The 19,167-nt window shown below is 41.3% G+C and overlaps 1 protein-coding gene across 11 annotated transcripts in view; it reads right to left on the bottom strand.

The window, feature by feature from the left end:
- The window catches only part of FOXP1 (forkhead box P1), a 589,886-nt gene that overhangs the window by 27,622 nt on the left and 543,097 nt on the right, over positions 1–19,167 (bottom strand). For all 11 annotated transcript variants that reach the window (XM_064275152.1, XM_064275157.1, XM_064275156.1 and 8 more), the window contains one exon: positions 4,928–5,011. In XM_064275152.1, the coding sequence (XP_064131222.1) occupies positions 4,928–5,011 (84 nt within the window). The remainder of the gene's footprint in view (positions 1–4,927; positions 5,012–19,167) is intronic.

Raw genomic sequence — 19,167 nt, 5'->3', positions numbered from 1 at the left:
TTTACAGTGTTTCCCTGACATAATGATATATCGTGAAAAGTCTTTTAAAAAATCCTTAACAACTTAATAAGGTCATAACAGAGACGTGTCTTTTTGTTGTTGCTGTTATTGTTTTGTCCTCTTAGTTACACCCCCTCCATGGAAATATCTCAGCAAATTCTCCAAGGAGCACACATGGAGGCGGTAACCCCCAAGCAATACATGTTGGTGTTTACTTAAATAATGTTACTGACTTTGGAACAAAAGAGTATCAATCATTTTCACTGGGGCAATTTACTATGGTATGATTTTTCTCTTTTGCCTCTCTTTCCACGGGAAAGAGAAGAACCTTTTAAAACGCAAAATATCACAAATTTCGGCCACAATAAACACTGATAAAGGTATTCCCTGAGTATGTACCCAGCCGCAAGAGCACACAGCGGCCCGGGTGGACTTTCGAAGACTCTCTTCCATACCTGGCACAGCCTCAATAAGATGAGAAGTATGAAAAGCTTGTCTTAGCTGATGTCGGCTATTCCTTTTCCTTTTCTTCCTCCACGTGGATCCTTACTCCTCTTCCAGCTGCCCTCCCTCAGACACACAGACACATGCACCCACCCTTAATCCAAGGCAGATTCATGAAACTGACTGACTTTCTCGCAGTTCTTCCTAGTTATCTTTTAGGGTTTGTTCCCTAGAAGCCTTCCAACACCCTACCATTCTATGTCAGTAGTTCAACGTCTACAAAGCAGCTCGATGCAATGAGACAGAGTGTGTGTGTAGTGGGGTGCGTTTATTTGTCAGTTTGTCCCACAAGACTCCTAACACTCTCAAGATCAGGGACAATACTTTCTTGTTCTACTACACTATCTTCAGTATGTACCATGCTCAATAAATATCTGCTACTGGACTAGTTTAATTTTAAATGTGGCAATACCACAGGGTCCCTGTATGGTGCAAACGGTTAAGCACTTGACTACCAGCTGAAAGGTTGGCAGTTCAAACCCACATAGAGGTGCTTCAGAAGAAAAGGCCTGGCAATCTGCTTCCAAAAGGTCACAGCCTTGAAAACCCTATGGAACAGTTCTACTCTGCACATATGGGGTCTCCATGAGTCAGAATCAACTTCGTGGCAACTTACAATACCACCTCTCTCACAAAGTGACCAAGGCCTAGCCATCACACAGGCAGAGAATGAGGATGGAATTAAATGCGCAAATACCCTTTCCAAAAACAACCTACCGTCTGAGACCTGGGTATCATTTTGAAAGGAAAGGACTTTTCGGTTTAAAAGATTTTACGGCAAGCAGGAAGAGATGCTATAGAGAGTCGGGGGGACATGAAAACCGCAAGCTCGTGCGCTTCCCAGCGTGGGCTGAGGTGAGGTTCACAGCTAAAAACCTGGGGACAGTTCCGAGATGAGGGCATCTTCTAAGGATCCAAATCTGAGGACAAGCACCACCATGGGGTCCAGAAAACGTTGTCTGTGAGCTGGCACGAGAGCAGTCTAAGAACACCTCAGCGATTTCTTTGACGTGATGAAATGGGGACCGGTCAGTAGGATATGGCATTTGGCGAAAAGAAATGTACCATTTACAGCAAAGCATCCTATCACTAAGAATTTCAAAATAAACATGCAGTTCCTTTTAAACAAAAATGGAAAAAAGAAAAAAAAACTTGGTAAAATTACCGGCAACGCTGTAACCTGAAAGTCCCCATCTCTGGTTAGACTTGGATCCCTGATGACTGCTTGATTCAAATCAAAGGTCCCCATCTAGAAGGGTACTAATCTAAACAAACGCTACACTTCCCATTATTCAGGGTGAAATGAGTTAATTGCAGGCTACACTGAACGTTTTTTGCACGTTACAATCGGCCACCAGATTTCTCTCTGTCCCTAAAATTCAAAGAATCAAGGGTTTCCTGTATGCGTCACCTTTTTTTGGGGGGTGGGGGGAAGTAAAAATTTATGCAAAACATTACACGTTTACCTTTTATAATTAATTTCCAAATGCCTCACCTACCCATATTTTAATAATTCCTGATTTGTAAGATGGTATCTATAATAAAATTTTCTATTTTCCAATAAATGAAAAGACGGCAGGTTCACTCCAACAACAGGGTGTCACACAGTATCTGCTTGTCAGGCACCAATTTTTACTTCTTACATGTAAGTTAAAGGATCAGGAATTTATAATGCTGCCTGTGAAGGGAACCACTTTTCATATATAAATGGGATCTTTTTTTTTCCAAAGGGTAATACAACAGTACATTTACATAAACTAATCCAAACAATCTATGTATTTGACAATGGCAAACCTCACACAGACGGCCTATTGTTGGTTTACATCTTGGAGTTCTTTATATTGGCTTGTAGCACTGCTCTAGCTGTCAAAGGTTTGACTTGGACTCTAAATAAATGGTTATACAAGTGCTGTGCAGCGATATTGGACTTCTTTGCAAAAGAAAACCTGCTGTGTATCAATTCAAAAGCTATTAATTTTTCAGTCAAAAATATTCGTGCCTATTTCTTTTAATAAAGAAATACTGTGCTGAGCTACTAAGAGATAATGTTGACTAGTGGTAGAGAATTTTCAATAGAGCAGTTAAAAATAAATTTAGTAGGAGGTCCCCTTCAAAGTTATAATTTTCTAGAATGTAAAACACTTTTTTTTCTTTTTTTTTAACATTAATCAAGTCAAACCTTCCTTCCCTGTTCATTTTCCCCCTACGGCTGCTTTTCCCTGTTTACTGGCTGCTTAACACTGGTCCTCATAGAGATTCCCAATGGTCTTTTTGTGGTTTATGTAGATTTACACACATGGCGCTGCCTGCCAATACCCAGCCCCATCACTCGTGGAGCGCCCCATGGGGCTTTGCAATGACTTGTCTTTAGTTTTTTAAGGAGCCCTGGTGGTGCAGTGGTTAAAGTGCTTGGTTCCTAACCAAAATGGTCGGCAGTTCGAACCTACCAGTTGCTCTGTGGGACAAAGATGTGGCAGTCTGCTTCCATAAAGATTACGGCCTTTGAAATCCCGTGGGGCAGTTCTACTCTGTCCTATACGGTCACTATGAGTTGAAATTGACTTGACGGCAGTGGGTTTTAGTGGGTTTGTCTTTAGTTTTAAGCCTTTTCCTCCCAAAGAGCTCCATGACCAAAAATAATTTCATTCCTAGAGTTTGGAGGCTCAACCTTATTCTATCACAGCTATTTTTACTCCACGGGGAAAACAGGAGATCATCTCCTTCTCTCCCTTTCTCTGTCTCAAGACTCAAAGCCATCATCCTGGGAAAAACACTTTCCCTGCCAACTAACGCCTGCTGAAGACTATCTGAGGATTCTAAGGAGACTGGTTCCCTTTGCAATTGGCGATGCCCATTGGAGAAGTCAGCCAAGTCATTTCAAGGGTCTCACCCATTTGCTGATGGGCTGGGTTTGTGTTATTCCCTGTATCTTCCTTAAAAGGAGAAGGTGGTATGAATAGTGCAGTTGACTACTGATTCCACAACACTAGGTCTTTTTTTATCCTTTCTTTTCAGTAGCCCACACATGGAGTCCTGCAGTCATTTAGTGTAAAATACATGGAAACTAAGGACTCTTTCCTAGTAAAAATGGATGCGTGAAGTGTTTAATGATTTTATGTCCTATATCTCAGTAATGTGTTCTGTTTCAGACATTAATTTTGTCTGCCAACTGCATCTTGGCAGGCTACCATATTTGCTGGGTTAATAGTCTGACTCCGTTTTATTTCTATCACCGTAAATCATACATATATGGGTGTATGTTTGCTTTATTTATAGAAAAAAATCAGTCAAAACAGATAAACCAATACTTTGCCATTAAGCTGCATCATTGCATATTGATTAAAATTGCTGGTACTAACCATAGATTGTCAACGCTCAATTAATTTTCACACAGTGACTCCAAGCAAAATCAAATAAAGGCAGTGTACCTTTAAATTTTACAAATCTTAAAAATCAAGCAGCAAAGCACTCTCTCCGTTTTGAATAATCAGTTGAAGCTACTAGGAGATTTTTAGAAATATAAGTATATGAGAAACAAAACTGTTAAAGAGATCGATTTATAACATGGAATGAGGCCCAAGATAGGATTTGGGGCTAAGATATCATCCTTCCGCTTGGATGTTAATTGCCTGTGCTTGGATGGTCAAGGTTAAGTCAAAGGGAACGAGGCAAGAAAAAGGAGATTTGTAAAAATTACACCTAAATTGCAAAGGAGCAATTTTCACTTCAAACTCCTTAGTAACTACGAGATACTCTCCATAATTCAGCCTCTGACTATTCTTACAGTCGAGTCCTTGGGTGGTACAAATGGTTAAAATACTTGGCTGCTACCTGAAAGACTGGAGAGGTTCGAGCCCACTCAGAGGCACCTTGGAACAAAGGCCTGGTGATCTACTTCTGAAAAATCAGCCCCTGAAAACCCTATGGAGCACAGTTCTGCTCTGACACACAGCGGGTCACCATGAGTTGGAATCAATCTGACAGCAACTGACATTGTGTTTCCCATGTCCTTCCTTTGTTACTTAGACTGGACTGCTCCTTTCCTCACACACTGCAGTCTCTTAGATTAGGCAGGCTGAAATACCTCTTTCTTCTGCCTTAGTGGTCTGGCTGCCTTCTCTTGAGTTCCCACCATTCATAACGATTTTCTTTGTTCAATGAACTCCTAAGAAATTTAGCTCCCATCATTCTGTACCAAAGAAAAGCTGGTTGGGTCTTGTGGCAAAGATCAGGTCTAAAACATCCTACTATCTCCCAAAATGCTTAGCACAGTGCCTTCATCATAATAGGGAACCCAGAAAGTGACTGAACTTTAAATCTTCAACTCTCAAATCTACCAAAGTAGGCCTGGGTGGGGAAGCAGAGAAGAAAATACCGTAAGGTATTTGGTTTCTCTTGCCACTTGGCATGGATCAGTACTTACAGGCTGAGGGGCGGTTTTGGGTTCTGTAGACTTCACATGCAGATGGGTCATCATAGCTTGCAGGCGCTCTTTGTCTTTGGCAAGCTAGTAGGGAGAAAATGCTTGGTTACTTCTCTGAATACAAGTGCATCACTATCTTAACATCCAACAGGCTACGTATTCCAAGTTAAACTATGGCGCCACAGCACATGACAAAATCATTCTCATTGCTTAATTGTTTTGAAATCTCTAAGACCATTGCCTAACTCCAAGTAACCAGAGGTGCTAGTGTGAGATTTCTCAACAGAAAATACATTAGCCTTTAACTGGGAAGTTGTAGACCAGCTGGCACCAAGGAGCCCCTTGTAACACAGACAGCTAAAAGACAAAAGTGAATCATGCCTATTAGCTAACCTTATTCACCAGGAAGCCAGGGGAAAATAAGCTAGGGAGCTACAACTCATAAATTCATCTGTTGTGGTTGTGGAGAAACTCCTAGACAGACGGATACATTCATACAAAATTAACTTCATCTTTCTTAACAGGTAGGTACAGATTAAGACAGTGCTAGCAAGTGAGATTTAGCAGGCAGGACTACAAGGACTACAAGCTTTCCATTTTCAGATGAACACAGAATAAGCTTCCTTATTCATTTATTCAGTATTTGAGTACCTACTATGTGCTAGTCTTATCTTAAAACTTTAAGTCTACTGATTCCGTAAAAAAAAAAAAGCATAGGAGTTTCTAACTGTACGTACACAGCAGGCACTCAAATACTACTTTTTAGATATTAGTTTTTTTTTTTTTTTGTACTTGCCTTGGATTGTTTTAACCTTATGATGTTTGTGATACCTTGAAACAACTGGGCACAGGGGATATAAAATAATTATTTCTGTAAAATAAATGGGGAGATATATCTACAAAAGATAAAGGTATAGTTGAGGTAACAGCTGTGTGGTCTAGGGAAAATGCAGAAGAGATGACAGAGGGAGAGAAGGCGGTAGGGATAAAAGAGGCAAGGGAGACAGGGAAAGAGAGAACTGTCTTAGGTCAATAATTTACAGACCATCTTAAAATCGAACAACTGTTTTAGTTTAACCAGTAAACAAGGTCTGCCTTGAGCATTATGCTCTTTTAACAACTATCTATATGGGATCAAACTGACAACAGCAATTAGAAAAGACTGGATGGGAACCTTAGGGGGGCAGTGAGTTTACATTAATGGAGGAGGAACACACTCAGAAAACGAGGGTGAGAATGGTTGTATAAATTGAAGAATGTAATCAATGTCATTAAATGGTACATGTAGGAACTGTTGAACTGGTGTATGATTCTGCTGTGTATCTTCTCAACACCAACAACAAAAATAAATAAAATTTAAAGCAAAAAGAAATTTATAGACCATTTGTCTAAAATAATGCCTTAGAATTGGGGAGGGACTCGTCCCTCCTATGTCATATAACCCTAAATCCTTTAAAAATCAATGAACAGATTTTTGGTAAATCTAAAATTATCCCAAAATAAAAAAAAGAAATAAGACTCAGATTCTTTAATACAGTTGTTTTTTAAGGGGAGGGAGAGGGAGTTCAGGAACTGGGGGGAGACAGAGGAAAAGGAAAAACGGCACACAGAAGAGAAAAACCTTTCTCTTACCCTAAGTGGGTGACTCAGTCTTGAGCCATATCATATTTGATTTTTTCTTTTTATTCTCTTGTGGTTCAGGGAGGAATAAATTAAAAAAAAAGCCTTACAACGTTAGCATTTATCTTTCGACAAACAGGAAATGAAAACGATACCATATTAGGAGCACTTTATGTTATTCATCCTCCGTTCCTTAGTAAGTTATTGAACAGCCAAACTAAAAGATGCAGATGCTCTTAACACATAATGCTAAAGGAATTTAGTTTTCCAAAGTGGCTCAGTCAGAACAATTAAAATGTGGGGAATGGCATTTTCCTACAGTTATTTGTTTTCTATGTTAAGTGCCCTAAATTTGGAGGTGTTACAACTAAAATATACTTACGATCAAAAAAAAAATTTTGGTTTCAAATTCTTATAGGGCAGAAAGAATTAAGGCATATAAGCCACTCTTTAAAAACAAGACTTTTCTGCCTTGCTGAACGTTGCGAGTTAAAGGCAGGAGAGGTGGTATTTACTGAGGAGTCTGCTGAATATTAAATGCGAGTTAATTTGGGGTAAACACTGTTGATATAGCAAAGACAACTTGGTAGAAGAAAAATTCAAATCGCCAATACCAAAGGGGGCCATCTTCACATTTCACCCAAAGGCTGGCCTTTTGCTTGTCAAAGGTTCTAACCCTATTTTGCAAACACATACTCAGAACTTGTATACACAGCCACATCCAAAACCCTGGAGGTAACTACCATAGGGAACATTCCTTTATTTTTTTTATGAGAACCATCATTTAGATTCATCATCCATCCTGAAATTTATCCAGGTTGCTTTTTTTGCCTCAATTTCAATTTTACCATCATCTAAAAGATGAGCAAGGCGACAGAATAAGACAAAAATGCAAGTTTTTGTTTCTGTTTGGTTAGTCCAAACTGTCGTGTACTCTCACATTCTTGGATGAGTTTGGGGTTTTTATTCTCAATTATACCTCTAACACAAAGTGCTTAAACAATTAAAGATGAACCCTGTCAAATACAATTTTTCATTTTTGAGGTAAAAAGGCCAAACATTTACACACCCATCAAAACCATGCCAGCCCTCTTCAATGACTGTCTTGCATTTATAATAAAGCCCAGGTGGCATAGTAGTTAAGAGCTACAGCTGCTAACCAAAAGGCTGGCAGTTCAAATCCACCAGGCGCTCCTTGGAAACTCTGTTGGGGCAGGTCTACTCTGTCCTGTAGGGTCGCTATAAGTCACCATCCCCGTCAATTTGCATGGCATCCTTGCATTATTATGAGAATCCAAACATTTCATTAATATTAACAAGTATATTCCAACATTCCCTCATGAACTGTGAATCCCAGGAAAAGCAACAAAAAGGAGGTTGAGACAGTCAGTCCAAAAGTCCACTGAAAACTTTGTAAAATTCTTAAACAAAAATGTTACGCTGTGATAGAATAACAGAATTCTCTCTGGAAGCTTTCCTGGTGGGTATGGAACGAGTACCAAACCCACTGCTGTAGAGCTGATTCCAACTCACAGCGACCCTACAGGACAGAGTAGAACTGCCCCATAGAGTCTCCAAGGGGTGCCTGGTGGATTCGAACTGCCAACCTTTTGGTTAGCAGCCATAGTTCTTAACCACTGTGCCGCCAGGGTTTCCACAGAGTGAGTACGTGGCACAGGAGGAACGGCAAGAAGACCGCACATGTGGGTGAGCTGCTTCTGCCGGGTTTTGCTGTTTGTTTTAATTAGTGAGTTTGTTTGTTTCGCAGTTCTGCAGAATGATGGCAAAGCAAAAACGGTTCAGGACGTTAGGCACTAGAAACAGACTATATTGTTGTTGTTATTAGGTGCTGTCAAGTTGATTTTCAACTCCTAGCAACCCCATGTGACAGCAGAACCTCCCCATAGAGCTTTCTAGGCTGCAATCTTTACAGGAGCAGATCGCCAGGTCCTTCTCCCACAGAGCTGCTGGGTGGATTCGAATCAGTGCTTAATCGTTGTGCCACCAGGGCTCCTTAGAAACATACTGTACTGGGCTCAAATTCTGGCTCTGTGACCCCGGGCACATTATGTAACCTTTTAAAATTATTTACCTTCTCCTTCTAAATATGAACTAAGAATCCTTGAGATTTGAAGGATTGTTTTGAGAATCAGACATGCTCCTGCCCTTCGGCTCAGCACAGTATCTACCGCTCTGTGAACTTCGAAAAGTATAGCTTTTTAAGAAATAGAAAAGTTAAATCAGTCTGGTTTATCTAGACTTCTCCGGGCTGGGTATACATTTGGAATCTGGATCAACATAACTGAAGCTCGATGGAGTCTGCCGCTGGGCTAACTGGGCAGAGAAATAATTTTGATGGTTTAAAGAATGGAACAGAGGATAGGAAAGATGAAGCCCGTTTCTTATGGATTCATCTCCTTGGTTCTCATTGTATCTTTCCTTCATCCTGGGAAAATGCTTTGCCCCCCTGGCTGATACAGGTCATCCCCTCTTTTATCAGCCATGGTGTCTCAAATGAGGTTTCAGATAGCCCAGGCTGTGACAGACCAGAACGTGTGTGTCGCTCTGAACCAACTGATAGCTGCTGAGGGCTAGGCACTTCCTTCAACATCTTCAAAGACAGAAACTAAGGAGATTAAGCTTGTTCTTTTAGCAGAGAAAAGGGAACATGGTGTTGGGTCCATTTAACACAATCATTTTATGTGTTGTCAGGAGGACTAATCATTTTAAGGCCAATTTGGCAGTTCTCACTCACGAGAAACAAAATCCTGCTGAAAGGAACAAAGGATTTTGTGTGGGGAAAAATGCGAGAATTAGTTGGAGACAGATGAGAAGAAGGGGCCAAGCCACTCATTTGATTTCACAGAAGCAAAGGCTGTTGTGGCTATTTCAAGTCCTCTGGTTCTATTCTCTAAAGAGATCAACTGAAAGGTCGGCAGTTCAAAACCACCAGCAGCTCTGCAGGAGAAAGATATGGCAGTCTGCTTATGTAGAGATTTACAGCCTTGGAAACTATGGGGTCGCTGAGTCACAATAGACTTGAGGGTGGTGGGTTTGTTTTGGGAGTCCTATTCTCAGGGAGCCCTCGTGGCACAGTAGTTAAAGTGCTTGGCTGCTAGCCAAAAAGGTTGATCGTTTGAACCCCCCATGTGCTCTGCAGAAGAAAGACGTGGCAGGCTACTTCCGTAAAGATTCCAGCCTTGGAAACCTTATGGGGCAGTTCTATTCTGTCCTATAGGATGACCATTACAAGTCAGAATCAACTCAACGCAGTGGGTTGATTCAGTCCTATTCTCAGGAGTCCCTGGGTGGTGCAAATGGTTAACACGTTGGCTGCTAACCAAAAGTTTGGAGGTTCCAGTTCACCCAGAGGCCTTGTGGAAGAAAGGCCTGGTGACCTACTTCTGGAAAAATCAGTCATGGAAAACCCTATGGAGCACAGCTACTCTGACACACTTGGGGTGACCATGAGTGGGAACTGACTTAACAGCAACTGGCAGTCGTGGTAGTAGCCCCATTCTCGTATTTTGTAATTAAGGAAACTGAGGCTCACAGAGGTGAATATAACTGAGGTCACAGAGCTAAGAAGAGGGTGCAATATGACTAGAATCGGGGCTATATGATGCTTGGTCTGGTTTTCCCACGCTGGTGTAATCACAAGAGTCACCTGCGACACTAAAAACACAGACCTGTGGGGTCCCCTACACAGATTCAGAACCTCCATGGGAGGGGTGGGAATTTGTATTTTTACCAGTCACTCTACTTATGAAACAGGCAAGTCTGGGTTATTCCCATATAATGGCCATCTCCCAATTTAGCCGACAGGAGTCTCACCTAAACTTGCTGAGCCAGACACTCCAAGGGAGAGACCCAGGAGTAGGAATCTTTAATAAGGACCTCAAGTGATTTTTGTACTCAGGTAAGTTTGACTGATACTACGCCCTGGCACGAACTGAGTATGTCCTAAACAGTGGCTGTATTATTTTTCTCAGTAGTTTGTATACAAGGATAATCCAAACAGGTTAATCGATTTAGGCAGGATATATCCAGTTACACAGGTTTTTAAAAAAAAAAAAAAAAGCAGCACTTGGAAAAGAGGAAGAATAAACTCTTTTACCAAACTCAGTATTTACCAACCAGTTCCAGACTGCCAGAAGAACAAACACATCCGTCTAGGAAGAAGTACAACCAGAATGCTCCTTAGAAGGGAGAATGGCGATGCTTTGTCTCATGTACTCTGGACACATTATCAGGAGGAACTAGTCCCTGAAGAAGGACATTATGCTTGGTAAGGTAGAGGGTCATCAAAAAAGAGGAAGACGCTCCATGAGACGGACTGACACAGTAGCTCCAACAATGGGCTCAAGCATACCAAAGATTGTGAGGATGGCACAGGACCAGGCAGTGCTTCGTTCTGTTGAACACAGGGTCACTATGAGTCACAACTGACTTGATGGCACTTAACAACAACAATATATTCCATCCACTTGGTCAAACTACGGTAATTCATATGCCTTCAAAGCCTGGCACCAGTGAAAACTTTTGAAGGATTTCTTTAAAACCTTCTACAACACTCAGGTGTTGGGCAACACATGGTTCATTTCACCCTAATCGAAGACTTTCCCTACTTTTATTGTATTCTGTCACCATCTTAACATTCCTGAAATGTTATTATTAAAGACTCTCTTGACATTTAAAGCAGACGTACACTAATACTCAGTCATAGTCTAGGAATTCTAATGCTCCCAGAGTTGAACAGGATTTCAAATTATGAAAAATAAGTGTCTTGGTTTTCAAAGGATCACGTGGATGTGAGAAACGCCGAGACTCTTCTTTTTCTTGGCCCCAGTCACAAAGCAGTAGCACCATGAAGCTACCATGCTTTTAGGCCTTCTCTCCCAGCATGCTCTGGGCTTATTCAGGAAGAGTCCTGAGGCCCCGTGAGGCCACTGCTGTGAGGAGCTGTCTTGACTATGGCCAGGAGTGGGTTTAGAAAGGGACAGACAGGGACACATTGCAGATACAGAGAAACCTGTGAGAGCCAGAACTTGACGGGGACTGCCTTGTTTTTCTGGGTCTCTCAAGTTTTCTGTCTTTGACACTTTTCCAACACTCTGTATTAGTGTAAAATATTTAAGTTTTCCTTCTCTGAAAGGTTTCCAGCTTACATGAGCTCCAGCTTTCACAGGTTTTACTGTAATATATTTGTGAAAGTCTAGGAAGCTGGTGTGATTACAAACAACACCGCGAACTGTAATCATGAGGAAAGTCCGTACAGTAATTGATTTGTGTTAGGATTAATGTCTTCCTCTGCTATTGAAATGCGTGCACTTTCCTCCCTGCTGACATGTTCTTATAGCTTATGTTCTTAGTGTCGATGACTTAGAAAACTCCAGAGTGATGCCGGAGTCACAGAACTCATGCCCTGCCTCCATGAATTGCTCAGGAAAGAGTTTGGCAAAGCAAAAAAGGGTCATGGCCCCACAAGTCAAGGTTTAAAACCAGAGGTCTGGGGCTCCTGAGTGTGTGCACAAGACCCCACTGGGCCATGATGAGCCCTTGGACAAAAGCCTTAAGGCAGTGCCCTGTAGCAAAAGGAGAAGAGGCTACAAAGGCACACATACTGGGTTAGGATCCTGGGTTTTGCCCATTATCATCAGCCACTGGCCTTCAACGAGTCCTTCTCAACCTGTTTCCTCACCTGTAAGAGGTTGTTGTTGTTGGGTGCTGTTGAGTCGATTTCGACTCATAGCGACCCCATGTGACAGAGCAGAAATGCCCCATAGGGTTGTCTAGGCTGTAATCTTTCATTGTCAGATCTTTCACCCCTGGAACTGCCGGGTGGGTTTGCAGATGAGCGCTTAACCCTTGCGCCACCACGGCTCCCTTCTGTGAGAGGACACTGAAAATTATTTATCAGACTCCTAGATGTCTATATTTTAAGATCACCATTAATTTAGTAACACCTGTTTTTTTGGGTTTCCAAGGAACAGGAAGAAACTTACATTAAATGAGGTCATTAAATGTAAGACATCTACTAATTTCCAAAACACTACGTCTTTCTTTTCAAAAGTGAGACAGAATCAAGGAAAGAGGGCAGTATTTACTGACAGAAGGGTGTGAGGATTCAATGAAATTGTGGGTGTGAAGCACCCTGTACAGTGCCCTGGCACACAGTAGGAGCTCAATATCTGCTCAAATGGTTTTTAAGTTCCCTTATGAAATAATTACAAGCAGAATTTAGGGCATTCGATAGCTCTCCCCACATTCAGTGGACTCAGACTTATCATTAGGGTGACCAACTCATTCCAGTTTGCCCAGGACTTTCCCAGTTTAGAATGGAAAGTCCCAAGTCCCAGGGAATCCCCTCAGTCCCAGCAAGCAAACTGGGACAGTTGATCACCCCACTTCTTATTGAACAGATAGATGAATAAAAAAAGAACAGTATGATCTTCCACTATCCTTCCCCCTTACCCTACGATCCAAGCAAATTCATAGGCGGCTCCCTTAGCCTGGAATGTCCCTGCCAACAGCCCTTTCCCCATCACCTCCACAAAGCCTAAGGGCTCCCCTCTGACTTATGAACTCTGCCTCTTGGAACAGTTCAAGGCGAGCCAGCCTTACCCTCCCTTAGGGGCTGCACATTACAGGAAGGAAGAGGCCGCCTTCCTTATCTTTATCCAGTGCTCTGAATACAATAGGTGCTTAGTAAATAGCCGTTGAATGGAATAAAATTATTAAGGAAGAAAAGGTAGACCACTCCCTCCTCCAGGCTGCACCAGGCAGACTGCCTTCAGTTTGCTGACTCCTTTTCCTCTTGGCTGCTTTAAGTATTCTCGTTCAACAGCTTATAGGCCAAGGGTCTGTAGCAAGTATGTTCTCAGCCCTGTCCTCTGACACATGGTGAACCCTGAATACGATGAAAACCCCAAATCTCTAAGCCTTCTTTTCTTTCTTTCAAAACACATCTTCATACAACTGAGATGAGAAAGTGTATGGTGACACAGAGCAACGTCACGTGGTCCACAGTCACGGAACAGATAAAACTAATATATGTGGTCAGAAAAATGTACCTTATGTCTCAGCTTTCTACAAAAGGTAAATCCGTCAGGAACTTTTTTTTTTTCTCATCTATTAAATCGGAGGGTTTTCTCTTTTTCCAAAATGGAATTACACTTCAGTCATGCAAACACCTTTTGCAATGATCTCAACCACAGATCTCACAGACAAGTCACACCTGGGGTGAATCCAGGTAAATTGCTAAAATGAGTTTAAATCCATGAGTTCATGTCTGGCCAATAACTAGTGCTCAACTATAAAGGAAGCTTCAAGTCCTTTTTTACAAACTGACCATGGCATTTTGGGTGGGCAGTACTTAATTTCATCATATTTCCAGTTCCTCTGTCTTTGTCCCTTGGGGGTGGGGTGGGGTGGGGTGGGGTGGGAGCTATACATTTGATGACTCATGTAAGACCAAGCATATTGGTTGTTGGGATGTTTTTTTTTTCCCCTCTGATACTGGCTAATCTCATCTGCGTATCATTCCAGAAGAATCTGTCAAAAGAGAACATGTAAGACCTGAAATCTCATTCTGTGCCTTCAAAAAGTCATGTCCTTCACTCGAATGATTTCTGTGGTATCCATGTGTCTTGATGTTAAGTACCTATCTGTACAGTAGTAAGACGCACAGTTCCTGGGGGTTTATAGTGTAAGGCCCCCAGGTAAGAGGGTTAATCCCCATCTAGTCCACTGGTAAAATGTCAAAAAGTGACAACTGTCTTTGTAATAATGAAATGCCATGAAAAACATTCAAACACTCAGAATGTCCATTTAGATGTCTTTTTGACTCTCTCGTTTCTCTCAATGAGACAAGTAACAGGTACAACACGAGAAAAAAAAACAAATTAACCAATTGTCTTCTATGAAGTTGTATATATATGCAGCCATTATAAATTCTGACACCTTCAAATTAATGCGTGTGTGTGCGCACGCCTCCTGCTTTGGGTAATCGATATATTTTGCTAGAACTTTGGTTTTTAAATTGAGTCATATTTTAAATACACAGGAACAGGGCAGCCATCACGCACAGCACGGATAACATGGGTCTGAGTCAGAATCCCTGACCCATCGTTCTTTATTTCTGCTTGTCTGCCTGAAATCTCACCATTAGAATCTCACAGGCTTTGCAGTTTGATTCAAGTGTAATACTGTACAGATAGCAGAATGAAGGGAAAAGCTCTAGTCACTACCCCCTAAGGCTAACATTAGTTATTTAGAAAAAGAAATTTTATCTAATTCTTCAGGGAGGGTTGACTGATGAGTCAGAGACACAAGCGCCTCCCATTTTGGGCCATAGCCAAGGTTTCTGGGGTTTCGATGCAGGGGGGCTGGAAAAGTACACAGGACAATACTCATGACACCTTAACCATCTTTGGTCCAGTCTTGGGCTGACTGACTCTGTCCTCCTATTTCTCTTGTGAAATCTCTTTTACAATGATTCTCTAAGGTGCACATAATGAATTTCAATTGATCTATACTGTAAGATCCAATTTGAGCTTATTGGGTTTGCTTTTACAATGGGGGCACACTGGATGTAAACACTGTAGGTCTCAGTATTGCTCCGTAGAGAAAGACCTTGTAAGGCTGGGGGTAGAGGAGGTTTTCCTTCCTACTGTAATACAGGGATCATCCTCCGGGAATTGTCCAAACCTGATTGTTCTTTCTTGTGGTGCTGAATGGCACAAACGCTTTCCTAATTCGAGTTCATGGTAACTTGGTGATCTACTTTCAGATGCTTGGAGGTATAGGAATTTGCTAGATTGGGAAATGCTTTATTTAAGGTAAATAGTACAAGTAACACCTGAGTCAACTGTGCACATGGCGTACGTGCTCCCAGCTGAGGTGATATACCAGTCTGCTGTTGGGAGAAGAGGGGAACAATGCCAATGGGAAACGGAGAAAAAAGGCTGTTTGCATGCACACCCAGAAATTCGAAGTGTTCTTGCTGCTTCATGAACCCAATTTCCCCAACATCAGGTTCTATGGGCACAATGAAATGTTAAGTAAGTCAATCTACAAAGCACATTTCCAGACATGGGTGTGTGAAATGGCAAAAGTGACAGCACAAACATGGAAATGCTGAATTTCAGAGAAACAGGAAGCCTAAAGGGAGTCTGGCTTTGAATTTAACTCTCCCTTGCCAGGTCTGCAGCCCAAAGACTCTCCATGCAATCTCTGCTGAGGGCTTCTCTTGCTCTCAGGCCAAGTGTTAAATGCTAAAGGCTTCTGACTGTTTCTTATGTATTTCCTCTGATTGAATACTAACGAACAGATCCAATATGCTTCGTCTGGGCCCATATCTACCACTGAAACGCCCTCCTCTGAACAAATTTCTAGTGTTTTCAATAACTCATAGTGTCAGCCAGCACTGCCCAATAAGTGGACAGTACTTTTGGAAATTATTCATTTTTTTGTCTATTTTCTAGAATATAAGAACCAGGAGGGCAGCCCTGTTTGACTCACTGTTGTGCTCCTTAGTGGCTCCAGCAAGGTTCCTGCTATGTAGTAGGCTCCTGATAATTTTTAGTGAATGAATGAATATTCCTTAGCTGGCTTTTCGTGACCCCCCAAGATCAGCAAACGCTTGTCATGTGAAGTTACTGTTGAAGAAGCCTGACAGATGTGGCAACTAGACAGGTCTTACACACCACAGCTGGGAAGGAAGAGGTAAGAAGGAGTAAGAAGTCCTTCAAGTAGCCAGGAACCTAAGGGAATAAGCTGCTAATATGATGATGCACATTGTTTTATTCTGACCTGTTGGTTGGCAAATGTGTTCTGCAAAGGGCCAGACTGTAAATTGTTTTGTAAGCCATACAGGTCTCTGCTGCAATTACTCAACTTTGCCATGTTAGCAATGAAAACAGCCATGGACGATATGTAAATAAGCACGTGTTCCAAAAAAACTTTATATGTGGACACTAATATGTGAATGTCACAAAATTTTCACGTGTCATGAAATATTCTTCTTCTTTTGATTTTACTCCCCAACCATTTAAACTGTAAAAACCACCCTTAGATCACAGGACTTAGCCCACAGAACTTAGCCCGCGGGCTTTAGTTTAATGATCCTGCCTTAAAACGGAACCCTTCGGAATTAGCCTGTGCCTTTCTCCATTAGCAGAAACCCTGGTGGCGTAGTGGTTAAGTGCTACAGCTGCTAACCAAAAGGTCGGCAGTTCAAGTCTGCCAGGTACTCCTTGGAAACGCTACGGGGCAGTTCTACTCTGTCCTGTAGGGTCGCTATGAGTCAGAATCGACTTGACGGCAGTGGGTTTGGTTTTTTGGTTTTTCCATTAGCGTCAATGCCTTTAAAACCAAACTTCCAAGCAAAAACAGTACTGGGAACATGACACGTAGCCTTTGTGTAGTGGCTCTGGCCAGATGAGCTATGATTTCCATCAAAAGTTTAACAAATTTACCTTTAATCTGATTTAGGGCTGAAGAATGAAAGGAAATCTGGGACTACATGAAATCCACAAATAATCGTCAAATCCTCATAATAGTGGTGTGTGCTACTTAAGACCACATCCACCTCAAAACAAGCATTAAAGCTGCTGCTGTCATTGTTAGGTGCCCATGAAGTCAATTTTTGACTCAGTGACTCCATGTGACAGAGTAGGGCTGCCTTGTGGGGTTTTCTAGGCTGTCATCTTTAGAGGAGCAGATAGCCAGGTCTCTCTCCCGCACAGCAGCTACTGGCTTCAAACCACCGATCTTCCATTTAGCACCTGAGCACTTAACCACTGCATCACTCCTTTAAAGCTGCTAAGAGAATTAAAACAAAACAACAACAACAAAAAAAACCCACCTGACTTACAGAGGGTCTAACTCCTTTCTTTCCCCTGCCCTCTCTTTGCCATGAGTGAGGAATATTTAATAAAATAGATACTCGGCTCCTGAGTAATTAAGGGGCCGAAATTCAAATTTGCAGTCTGCAATGTCTATTTGGAAAACCATGATGATTCTAGTAAACAATGTCCTTATCAGTCATTCATTAAGAATGTAATTTCATCAATTAGATAAATAAAAAGCAGGAATTTACATTACATACTTACAGCAGTACATATAAATTCAGGTAGTAACAGATATATAAAGCTTGTTGTGTTGAATCTAATTTTTCAAGGGCTTCCTGTTCTTTAATCATAAGTGAAATCTGGGGTAAATTCATTTTTTTTTTTCCTCCTCAACAAAATGCTCCATTTAAAGATGTTTCCAAAGACTTACATTACATTTTTGAAAGTTTACGATGTGCCCTTTTCCTGGATGAATATCTTACTGTTCTAGTAAGTCCACATCTGTATTTTGAATGGAAAAATATTAACTAGCTAAAGAAAATAACTTTTGAGAAAATCTCACTAAAAAAAAAAAAGTAATTTGTCATATAAGATGATAAGTCATTAAAAAAATCCTTTCTATCCTGAAAAATCACAACATAAAGTTTAAGTGTGTTTTGGCTGATTTTTCTCTGCAACTATTTGAAGCTGTAAATGACTTAACTCAGTAAAATTCCAAATGTAATTATCTTCTGTACTTAGCCTTGGGCTCTCCATACATCTCAACATTGCTGTCTTGCATACGAAATAGGCTTTTCGATGGCTGGTAACAATATAATGTACAACGTTGTTTTAATTTCCCCCAGTCTGCTAACCTCTTGCCTACACTAAACCAGCCAGAGGAAGAAGCCACATGAGTCATCAGGCACTCAAAAGCATTTTGGAACTCGGTTGCATAAATGGGGTTTGCAGGGTCAGGGTTGCGCAATTGTACATTTTAATAATCTCCATTTCTGACCCAGTTTTTACTTTTAGAAATGAATTTTCTATTAATTATATCAAGAATGGGATTATTGTTCAAATATGGTGGCTCATCAACAAGCTACACCAGGGAACAGAACCCACATTAAAAATGCTCCCCATCCCTCCCAATGGGGATCCACAGGACAATGTGCAGAAGTTTTATTTTCTCTAGTGAGAAAGTACATCCAACAGTGTCCAGTGGATTTCAAATATACATTCAACAGTATCCAGTGGATTCCAAATATAACATTATACACATATATGAAATATAAATATGCATTGTATATGGAATACGCACATGTGGATGGATGTGTGCATATGAATGAATATAATGTGCACAGTCAACTCTCAATAATTCTCAATCATGAACAGAAAAGAGGACGATGCAAAATGAGGACTAAGTCATGAACAACTTCTACTTTTAACTCTGCAAAACATGCTTGTGTGTGTTTGCTCGCGCGGTCTTGTTGACAGCCGCTCTCCCTGCTCACGTTCATTCACTTTCAATCTCACTCTCCAGCTCCAGGTTAACAGCAGCGACTCAGTGGACTTAAACCACAACACATAATCAGAAAGTTACAGGAAAAAGAGTAAAAGGGAAAGAGAGAGAGAGAGATGGAAGAGGCAAGTTATAACTGAGAGTTGGCTGCATACACACATGTGCACAGGACTCTGAAACATCTAGGCAGCTGCTCCAAAGAGTGAACTGGAGCTGAATTTCCCCAAAGAGTTAAAATAACTAGATAAATACTTTAAATAAAGCAA

This window comes from Loxodonta africana, chromosome 22 (assembly GCF_030014295.1).
Source record: "Loxodonta africana isolate mLoxAfr1 chromosome 22, mLoxAfr1.hap2, whole genome shotgun sequence".
In the NCBI taxonomy this organism is placed as follows: Eukaryota; Metazoa; Chordata; class Mammalia; order Proboscidea; family Elephantidae; genus Loxodonta; species Loxodonta africana.
This window is presented reverse-complemented; position numbering and strand designations above follow the sequence as displayed.